General features: G+C 52.0%; 1 long non-coding RNA gene and 1 gene segment (V, D, J or C); both read right to left on the bottom strand.

Annotated features, from left to right (window-relative positions):
* Nucleotides 1-1,162: 1,162 nt before the first annotated feature.
* Nucleotides 1,163-10,697, bottom strand: LOC119001553 (immunoglobulin lambda variable 4-3-like). The segment is given in 3 exon segments: nt 1,163-1,176; nt 10,180-10,497; nt 10,620-10,697. Coding segments are annotated over 3 exon segments (378 nt in total).
* On the bottom strand, nt 2,408-2,714 carry LOC119001552 (uncharacterized). The gene is made up of 2 exons (XR_005069603.1): nt 2,639-2,714; nt 2,408-2,501 (listed from the first exon to the last, which is right to left on the bottom strand). It is a non-coding gene; the product is annotated as an uncharacterized LOC119001552 (long non-coding RNA).
* Nucleotides 10,698-11,156: the final 459 nt, after the last annotated feature.

Here is an 11,156-nt window from a genome sequence, read left to right as displayed (position 1 = left end):
TGTGTCTGCCAGACACTGCGTCGTGGGTGAGATGTGTGCAGGGGACCAGCCCTGCCTCTCAGATGCCAGGGTGCACATGGGGGCACACAGTGGACACACTGGTGTGGGTGACACAACACTGTTGTTACCACCTTCTGCCTATATGTTGTCTCCCTTCCTCTTTACAGGCAGAGGTTTGCTCTTCCCAGGTGTCTGTTGGCCGTGTTTGAATTTTGGCTCCTTGCTGACTACTGGATGTGTCACTCAGCTGGATATTTTCCCTAAGAACTTTGGCTCTTGTCAAGGAATGGAGCAGACTAGGTCTGTGCAGTGTCTGTCTCCTTGGCCCTGGGTGTGACAGCTGAGCTGCAGCGGCCATACTGAGGTCTGTCTGCAACGAGGGTGAGAGCAGCGTCTCCCCTGGAGAGATGTCGGTAAAGAAAGGGAGACGGACTCGGGGCCTCAGAGCCTGGTGGGTGTCTGTGGACTCCCACTGGAGTCCGGACTCGTTGCAGGTTTAACTGAGGCTCCTGTTCATCCACCTCGCTCCTCCTACAGGCAGGAGTCACGGGTCTGGGACTCAGAGGGTGGACAGGGGACAAACACTGCTCGCCACCAGCAAGGCTTTTCCTCCTCATCCCCAACACTTCATGGTCTGCACGGTGCATGAAATTAGCGGTTGAGACTCTTCCGTGGCCCCTCCTGACTCCTCCTGACAGTGAACCATCAGGCAAAATTGGGGTGTTTACTGGGGTGGGAGGATTGGGGTCCTTCCACAGAACAGGGGTAAGCAGGAGGGTGAATGGAACTCAGGGGACCCTCCTTTTCTTCCTGCGTCTGTGATCACAGTTGTAAAATCTCAACCCCCCAACTCTGCAGGACTGATAATAAACCACCACCTTCCAGAGCGAAGGATTGTTCAACACACCTGACAGAGAATGACGACTAGATAAAGTAATTGCTGAGGGCAATGGGCATACGGAGGGGGTGGGGGGAAGGTGATTATAGACACCAGCTGTGCCCACAGGGCAGCTGCAGAAATGAGGACCATAGAAGTATCAAGTGCTTCTTTCTTAGATTAATAACGTGTATTTTTGGATACATAAAGTTGCCCTGTCTCATTCCATTTTTATTCAACACGACACATGGTATCAGTAGCCAACTTTACATCTCAGTTTGTGCATTAGAAGACATCACCTGGGATGTCATCATCATCTGTCACCTGGGAGACACTGGCAGATGAACAGGCGTTTTGTGTTCTCTGGTGGGAAAGGCTGAGCATGTTGGTGGTTGTTCATGGGCTGGTTCCATCATATTTGGCGGGAACGTGACTATGTTATATTCCTCAGTTGGAACGTTGTGTGGGTTGTGCAGATGTGAGCGGGTTTTGTGGTGACAAGGGGTGGCCTCTGGTGGCATATTAAGTGTCAGTGTTGATAACTGGAACTGTATTCACAGAATTATTTTCTCTGTATATTTGTGGGTCAGGTGGGCATAAAGAAGAGTTTCTTATGCCAGATTTGGGGGCAGAAGTGAAGCTGCACCCACCGGGCAGCTCACACCCTGGTGGTGCATCTGCTGGACCCTTAGTAGGAGGAGGCGACAGCCCGGTTTCCTTGGAGTCACCTTCAGGAGGGAGCTAACTCTCCCGCTGTCTCTCTCAGAACCCATGGCTCCTGGTCTGTTACACTCTCTTTCATTCTGTAAAAAACAGAGGGGACAATCAGCTCTATCTGGGGATGGTGACTCGTACATCGTGGATTTAGGGGAGAACCAGACCTCTGTGGGTGTCCAGAGGCCACCTCAGCCCCTGATGACCATTTTTGGGATAGCTAGCATCTTGGACTGGGTTCCCTGGGAGCAGACTGTGAGGTGGGGAATGGCGTGTGCAGGGAATCTGGAAGTGAGGGAGGGGAGACCACCCTCAGTGACCACCACATGGAAATGCAGGGACAAACACTGTGGCTGGCTATCTCCTTTTTCCTGTACCCTCAGTCCCCAGGTCATACCCAGACCCAGACCACATGAGGACAGCCCCATCCTGCCAGGCTTGAACCCACTACAGATCCCCCCTCTACAGAGTAAGCTGAGTTCTGAGATCTGGGGAACTGGACCAAACCTGTGCATGACCTCGGCTACATTTTGCCTGAGGCTGGAGGAGAGTGTGACACAGATGGGGAAGAGGGTTTGTGTCTCACTTCCCCATTGGCCTGTGTCACTGTGAGCATTACCACTGCTGTCCCACGACTGACAGTGATAGTCAGCCTTGTCTTGGGCCTGGGCCCCGCTGATGGTCAGGGTGACAGTCTTCCCTGAGTTGGAACCTGAGAATCGGTCAGAGATCCCTGAGGGCCTCTCGCTAAACTCATAAATGACCAGCACAGGAGCCTGGCCTGGCTTCTACTGGTACCAAGATGCATACTTTTTCCCTATTAAATCTCCAGAGCAAGTGATTGTGGCTGTCTCTCCCAAGGCCACTGACGCCGAGGATGGCTGGGTCAGCTCATAGGAGGCCACAGAACCTGTAAGAGAAAAGAGAGAAGGCTTGAGGATAAAGAATTCATTTCCAGGGGCTCCTACCCTGAGGTTGTGCCTGGGTTGAGTTCTGGCTTTGGGTCTTGTGGGGGCTGAGCTTGCAGGCAGAGCCAGGGGTCAGCACCTGTGCAGAGAATTAGGACGGAGGAAAGGACAAGAGTCCAGGCCATGGCAAAACTGCTCCAAACTCTTCCCCTGAGCTCACAGTTGGGGATGGGGCCCCAGGGTCTCTCTTATCCTCTGGAAGGGGGCAAGGATCCTCATGCAAATCTACTTCCTGCTTTCTTGTGGCTGAGGGGAGTCTCCCTGCTGAATAGAAGAGGGCTCAGTTAGAGGAAGCTGCTGCATGGGCCCTATTCCCAGGGCCTGTGCCCAGATTCCCCAGGGCTCTCTGTGGTGTTGAGTGACACAGTGCTGACCCCTGACCCGGCACCTGCAGACCCCTTTAGGCTGAGTCCTGGGCCTTCTGTGTGGGCCCAGGAAGCACCCACAGCCCTCCCCTCTGGTGATGAGATCACCCGTGGGGGCTGAGGGGCAGGGAATGAATGAAGCAGGAGCTTGTGGAGACAGTGTTCACGCTGGTGTAGGAGAGGCCAGAGTTCTTTGATCAGATCCAGAGAAATTGCCCATGATCCTCTCAGGCAATCCTTTCCCATGTTTTAGAAAGAAAACGTCTGAGAACCCTTTGGCATCCAGGGTTAGGCAAGAGTTCTTTGATGATGCCAGAGCTTGATTCATAGAGGGAATGATGAATACACTGAGCCTCACCAGAGTATCTTTCGCTTTGCAAATAATTCTTCTTTTCAATTTTTATTTTTTATTTATTTATTTATCTTTAGAGGGGAAGGAGAGAGGGAGAGAAACATCAATGTATGCTTGCCTTTTTTGTGCGTCCCCTGCTGGTAGTTAGCCTGCAAGGAACCAGCCTGCAACCCAGGCATGTGCCCTGACTGGGAATCGAACCCCGATCGTCTGGTTCGCAGGGCCGTGCTCAATCCACTGAGCTACGCCAGCCAGGGCACCTTGCAAGTAATTCTAAAGAGGATTTAAAAAAACAACAAGGAACAGAGGAAATACTGGAAACCCCGTACCCAGTGAAGGTGCCCTTGGAGACCCGGGCCACTCGTGCCCAGCTGAGGAGAACGTGAAATGAAGGGCACAGTCACTGGAAAGAGCTTGGAAGCTCCTCAAAAAACTAAAACTGCAGCTACCACACAACCCAGCAGTCGTGCTCCTGGGCATTTATTTCGGGGAAGTGACAACTTAGGTTCCCAGAGAAGCTTTGGCTGGTGGAAATGGGGTTCTCTCACGGAGCTGCAAGGGAAGCGTTCCAGAGACCCGCCTAAGGGCAGCTGTGGTTTCAGGGTAAGATTCCTGGGGGTGGAAATAGAAGACGGCCCCCAGGTTTCCAATGCCTCATCTTTGCCCATCCTGCTGTGGAAAAAGTCCAGTCTTCTTTTCCTCAAGCCCAAAACAAATGCCAAGGTCCAAAATTTCTGTGCTATTGGTTCAGTCCAGTCTTTGTCAGTGTCCTCATCCCGCTGGCTCAGTCTGTGTTTCTGGCTGCACAGTGGCAGGTGAGTGCCCAGGCCCATGTTTGGAGTCTGCACAGCTGGCAGGCTGTGGATGGCTGCTGGGGTCAGGTCATTGCTCTAGAGAAAGGACTTCCTTGCTAAGCTGGGGTTATGTTAACTGGGGCTTGGGAAGGACCAAGTGCCCTTTCAAACTAAGCAATCAACTTCCCAGTCTTCTGTGGGCTTTGGCTGGGTCCTCCTCCTAACCAATCTGTTTTCTAGATCTCCCAGGGTTGTGTGTCCCTTATCCAATCCAATCCTCTCCCCAGACTAGACATTTCCCCCTTATGGTCACATTCAGTTCCTACTGAGCGAGCCTCAAAGTCACACCTTCCCCTGTACCATCATGGCCTCTACAGGGCAAGTGTCTAGCAGAGGAACTTCCTGTGATGTTTGTGTTCCTCTCTGGGTGATGACCAGTAACCATGATCCTTTTTGCCACCTTGGGTTAAAGGTCCCCTAGGGAGTGTGTGAAACTTCCTAGTGAGGCAGGCCCAATATTTGATTCCGCTCCCCAGTATATTATGTGTCATAATGTGTGATTTTCTTTGCTCCCTTCCTGTGTTAATATCTAATTACAAATGCTAACAGATGATGCTCATAGCACCTGCGTCTATTATATTGTCCAGTGAGTGCAATCCAGACACCCTGCCTCAGGGACAGTTAAACAGACTTTGGTCACCCAGATGGTGGGACACTGCTCAGCAGTGAAACTAGGGGACTCTCATACAACGATAATCTTGAGGAATGTCCAGGGGACTAGGTGGAGTGAAAAGTGCCCAACCCAAATTGTAAACACAGTGGGGCTTCATTTTTATTTCCGTACATCATTTCCTCAGAGAAAGGATTGTAGAAATGGGAGACGAGTCAGTGAGTGTGAAGGGTGGTGACCTCAGAGGGAGGAGGTGGGTGTTGTCACATAAGTATAACAGGAGGGATCCCGCGGTGCTGGGATGTCCTGTGTCCTTACCGCTGCAGTGGGTGCNCACTTCTAAGGACAGAGGTTGGACCAGTAGTTGTCAGGGGTTGGGGGAGGGAAGGAGAGGCTCTGACTGCCCAGGGGCTGGCGGGCTTCACGGGCAGGGTTGGAACTGTTCAACATCCTGGTGGTGGCAGCCGTTACTGCTCTGTGTGCCTTTGTCAAAACCCACAGGACTGTTCACTAAAGATAAGCACATCAGAGTATGCAAATTAAAATGAATTTCTAAAAATAAGAAAACTAAATAGTTTTAGTCAAGACACCCGGGGCAGCCCTCCCTGAGAGTCTGTGTTCAGGAAGTCTGGGGTCCTCCCACAAGCAAATTGGGCCCCTCTGGTGCTGGTTCCCAGGTGCTTGGGCTTGTGTACCCTCCAGGACCCCGTGGGTCTCTCCAATGAACTCTCTGTGAGCCTGGGAGCCTCTCCCGGCCCCTCAACTCGGAGAAAGTCTTCCCAGTTGGTGCTTTCAGGCTCTAATTCCCGTCGCTGGGGCCCTAGCCTGAGCGATCTGTCTCACTGTTCGCTCCTTCGCTTGGTTTATCTGTGCGCGAATGTGTGACTGCAGTCACCCAGCCCCTGTACACCCTCACTGGGTCCGCCTGTCACCACCCCTTGCCTGGGATCCACCAACAACCTCTGCCTCCTCTCCTGGGTGGGTTGGACCGAACCATCGCTCTGGCCCGACCCGCTCCACCGCTGACTCTGCCCCTCTTAGCAGTCTGGCTGAGTGGTTCGTTGTTGTCGGACTTCCGTACAGTTCAATTTTCACTGTTTTGGCTGCATTTTTGTTTCTAAAACTTTGCTGTCTTTATATTTAGTTGTGAGAAGCCGCAGAGGGGACAGAAACCTGAGAGAGAGCGGAGCGGAGCAAAGTGCCATTTTTCCCCTCTCTGACCCCAACTCCATGTACAGCATCACAACCCAGCGACTGGGTCGACCCGCCCTGGTGAACACCTAAGGCCGCACCCCTCATACATAATAGGTGCGAACAGACCAAACCTTATGACTGAAGAACAGCTCTAATCTCCAGAGCCTATAATTCTAAGTGACCAAGAAATAGACAAACTTTCAGATGCACAGTTCAAAATACTGGTGATCAGGATGCTCACAGAACTGGTTCATTTTAGCCACAAAGTAGAGGAACATATGAAGGCTAAACTGATTGAAATGAAGGAAAATGCACAGGAAATCAATAGTGATGGAAAGGAAACTGGGACTCAAATCAAGGGAGAGGACCAGAAGGAAGAAAGAAACAACCAAAAGAAAAGGAAGAAACAAGATTTCAGAAAAATGAGGAGAGGCTTAGGAACCTCCAGGACACCTTTAAACGTTCCAATATGCGGATTATAGGGGTACCAGCAGGGGTAGAGGAATAGCCACGAGTAGAAAACTTATTTGAACAAATAATAAAGGAGAACTCCCCCAGTCTGGCAAAGGAAATAGACTTCCAGGAAATCCAGGAAGCTCAGAGAGTCCCAAAGAAGTTAGACCCAAGAAGGAACACACCAAGGCACATCATAATTACATTAGCCAAGATTAAAATGAAGGAGAGAATCCTAGAGGCAGCAAGAGATAAGGGGACAGTCACCTACAAAGGAGTTCCCATCAGACTGTCAGCGGATTTCTCAAAAGAAACCTTCCAGGCAAGAAGGGGCTGGAAAGAAGTATTCCAAGTTATGAAATCCAAAGACCTACATCCAGGATGGCTCTATCCAGCAAAGCCTCATTTAGAATGGCAGGGCAGGTGAAGTGCTTCTCAGATAAGGTAAAATTCAAGGAGTTCATCATCACCAAGCCCTTATGATATGAAATGTTAAAGGGACTTATCTAAGAAAAAGAAGATAAATATGAACAGTGAAAGGACAGCAAACTCACAGTTATTAACAACCACCTCTAAAACAAAAGCAAACTAAGAGGACAGCTAGATTGGGAGATGAAGCATAGAAATGAAGATCACATGGAGGGTTAGCAATGGGAGTGGGAGGAGGAGAAGGGGGGAGAAGGTACAGAGAATAAGTAGCATAGAGGGTAGGTAGAAAGTAGACAGGGGGAGGGCAGGAATACTATGGGAAATACAGAATCTAAAGAACTTGTGACACATGGACATGAACGAAAGGGGGGGAATGGGGGGAGGGGTGTACAAGGTGAAGGGGGTGAAGGGGGGGGAATGGGACAACTGTAATGGCATAATTAATAAAATATATTTTTTAAAAAAGGAAAAAAAGAGGAAGTCTGGGGTCATCAGAGAACACACTGCAAGGAGAGGCAGCCCGAGGCGGCAGGCACCGTGCTGGCCCGGAGGGTCACACGGAGGGTCACAGCAACTCCCAAGGTAGGACTTACACCTAAGGCAGTGAGGGCCTCAAAGCACCAGTTTTGCTGTTTTGAAGAAATAAAGCCCGGGAACACATCCACGTGTGTTGGGGACGCTCTGCCTGGTATCAGGAATTGTAACTCTACCCCCTGTGGCTAAGGATGAGTGAGCGACCTCTGGCATGGGAGCCACAGGAGACAAAGCTTGTCTCTGGTAGCAAATTCTGCCTCAGTTTCCTCCCTGCCCCCAAAACATGGTCGGAAGTCCTTGATGGGAAAGTCTCCTCACAGTGAGGAGCAACCTAAGCCAGACTCAACCACTTGGGAAGCCATCATGGAAGGACTCGGGGGGCTGCAACAAAGAGCAATGGCTTTCTTGCCCCCCAGCTTTGACATAGCCCAAGTCCCCGTGTCCTCTGGGAGAGGCGCTTCCTGGCTCTAATCCCCTTAAGCCCGAATATCTGATGGGGTGCAGGTCCTTGCCTTGCTACAGCCTTTTGATGTCTGAGGAAAAATCTGGCATCACAAAGACTTCCTGATAAACCTGTAAAATCTGCTCTGCTAAGAGGGCTTTCATTCATATGCCACGGGTCTGAGAGCAAATGAGTATGTCTCCCAAAGTTTCTGCAAACCACCCCCCTTCCTGACAGACACTGACTCACGCTAAGCCCTCAGATTTCTTTAAAGTGTTATCTAATATTTGATCCTTGCCACCTTTTATTCCCGTGTATTACAACCCAATAAAAGCCCCTGGAGGAAGGAGCTCAACACCTTTTCCCCCTGAGAAACTGGCCACTGCTCAAGGCCTTTTTTCCCCTGAGAAATTGGCCACCTTCCTCCCCAAGCAGATCACATCATATCTCAGTCATGTTTACTTTCATCCGTGGCACATGGGGGGACTTTCGAGGAAAGTTGACGCTACACATGTGTGTTCACAGATCCACACACTGGTACAGAAGGACAGTGAGGAAGGAATGCGAGGAAAAGAAGCGAACAGCCCGGGGTGAAGACGTCCTGGCCGAATTCAACAGAATGCGACCAAGGGGAGAAGCACAGAGGCTGAAGGAGGCCAGTGCTGGGAGCAGACAGCGGGGACAGGTGGCCCCCTGAGCACACCCCCAGCCGTGTCAGCTAAACTGTCTCCAGGTGCGGATTCTGAGACCCGTTTCAGCTGCTCCCTGGGTTTAGTTGTCATCAGCTCTTCAGGTACAGGAGCTCCCCTCCTGTGACAGTGACCCTGCCTAATGTCCACTCTCGAGACCCTAACAGCCCAGAAACCAATTCCTTTGACATGAACATTGACTCCTAGCCCCAGACTCCCCTGGTGTCTGTGAATCCATGTGGGGAACAATCCAGGGGACACTGACACTCGTCCTTTCTTCCCAGGGTGCAGTGCTCTCCAACGATGGTGCTGACCTTGGTCTCGCTGAGGCCCAAATCCTGCACAACCTTGACCACCAGAAGTGCCCTCTCCAGGGCCCTTTGTCCCTCTGAACTGGGACCTAAAGTGGCAGCTGCCTCACTGGCTGGTCACCATCTGAGCACAGTAGGAGGTGACCTGTGTCTGCTCCCTCTGCAGTCCCTGTCTTCACTAACACAGGTCGTCCCTCAGTCTGTCCATCGAGGCCCTGCTGACTTTCTTCCACCTCACCAGCACCATAGGCCTCAGGTGGACCTGGACGAGATGTGGTCCACACTGGGGTTGGGACTTCAATCCCCACAGTCCTCCCAACACCCTGTCCTGCAGTGGGGGTGGTGGAGGACACTCCACCCACTAGAGGGCCCTCAGGAGCCTTGTTTGGGACCAAGTCGCTGTGTCCCTTGCAGAGAACAACACTTGACTGGAGAGGGGAGGATGGAGATGGCTCTGTGACCCTGTGACTGCAGCCCTCTTGGCTGACCGAGGTCACTGCAGGACTGAGCCTGAGTCCATGTCCCCCTGTTTGTTCTGTCCCCTGTCCACTCCCTCCCTGGAGACCAGGCCCCCCTTTTCCCTCCTGCCCCTTGAGGTCACACAGGCCATGGGCAGCTCCTCATGGATTTTCATCGGAGAATCAGTCACTGGGGACCAGCCTGACATTCTGGGACACAGCCCTGAAATCCTAGCTCATGTCAGTGTCCTGCAGTTACTGTGGACAACAGGCTACTCTGTGAAGGATCAAGGCTGTGACTGTGTGAGAAAAGGGTGTTGTTTCAGTTTAAGGAAGAGATACAGAGGACATGGACGTGTCCAGGTAACTTGACCCTCCAAACTGTTTGTGGAACAAAGCAACCGCAGCGCTGAGGTGTGGGGGGATCAACATGTTTTCATGACAGCGTCCCCATCTCTCATGTTCTGCTGCTGTCCCAGTGGACGTGGCCCTGTGCAGACATTCACTGCTGTGACTTCCATGGTTGGTGCTGAAACTGCAATCTCTATATTTTTTTCCCAGTCAGAACCCAGTTGGAGTACAGGGTTCACTGGCGCTTTGGGACACGGTCATCTCAGCTGAGCCTCTATCTCAGGGCGCTTTCCCTTCTGCTGGGCAGCTCTCTCCCAGCGTCGTCCCCACAGGCCTGTGTGAAGAAACACAAAGAGTGCTGTGTTGTCAAAATGACCTAGATCATGAGCTGCATCTGCCTCTCCTTAGGGGTGTCCCTAGGAGGAGGTGCAGGATGATGGGACAGTCACCCAATAAACTCAGGGTCTCAGGGTTCTGGGGAGGGAGAGGGAGCCCGTCAGCCAGAACCCCTGGGGAGGTGGGAGAGGAGGAGGGATTTTGGCCTCACTTCCCCTTTGTCTGTGTCACTGTGGCTTCACCATATTGGCCACCAATAGTATAGCCTACACCACAGACATACTCAGCCTCATCCTCAGACTGGAGGTTGGAGATGGTCAAGTAGCGGTCGGCCCCAGAGCTGGAGCCTGAAAACCGGTCCGGGATCCCATCCCCCTTGCTCTGGCTTTCATCACTCTTTATCCGCATCACATAGCGAGGGGCCTTCCCTGCCTGCTGCTGATACCAGCGAATGGTGTAGGTGCTGTGCTCACTGCTGAGGGTGCAGGTGAGCTTGGCCGAGGCTCCCAGGGAGGCAGAAGCAGATGGAGGTTGGGTCAGCACAGGCACAGCACAGAGACCTGCAAACACAAAACACAGGGATCATGCCCAGTGCACCCAGAAGGGACAGATGCCCCTTTGGACTGTGCTTGGAAGGAAACTGGTGGGGAGGGGGGTCCCTAGTGCCCAGGGATGCACTGACCTGTGGAGAAAACCAGGGGCAGGAGGTAGAAGGGAGCCCAGTCCATGGTGGGAGGGGCTTCAAGGACCTCTGCCCTGAGGCTGCCCATCTGGCACTGGCCTCTCCAAGCCCCTGTCTTATCCTCTGTCCTTGCAGCTGAAGAGGGAGGAGCATGAATGCAAATTTGCTCACTGTTGCTCAGCTTGTCTGTCTCAGCTGGAGTCTGATCCCTGAGCCTAACAGCCTCCTGCTGGTGATTTCCTGAGGTCAGAACAAGATCCAGGAGTTGGTTTCAGAGTGGAGAGGTGATTTCACCCAGTAGAAATGTTTTCAAAGGAAGCATATTGCACAAACTCTCACATTGAGCACAGCCCAGTGAAAATGGGACCTTTCAGTCCTGAAGGCAGTTCCACAGTGCCCCCTGCTGTCTGCAGGGTGAATGACGTCCTACCGTGTTTAGCTCCTTCAATAGAGTGACTGCTCATTACTTTTCAGCCCTCAAGAAAAGCTGACCCTTGGTGTGTTACTTGCATCCCCCACCCAACGTCAGCCCAGGAC

The sequence above is a fragment of the Sturnira hondurensis genome, unplaced genomic scaffold, assembly GCF_014824575.4.
Source record: "Sturnira hondurensis isolate 20B ecotype Veracruz unplaced genomic scaffold, ASM1482457v3 Scaffold0016729, whole genome shotgun sequence".
NCBI classification, from domain to species: domain Eukaryota; kingdom Metazoa; phylum Chordata; class Mammalia; order Chiroptera; family Phyllostomidae; genus Sturnira; species Sturnira hondurensis.
Note: the sequence above shows the minus strand (reverse complement) of the source record. Positions and strands in the feature narration are given on the sequence as shown.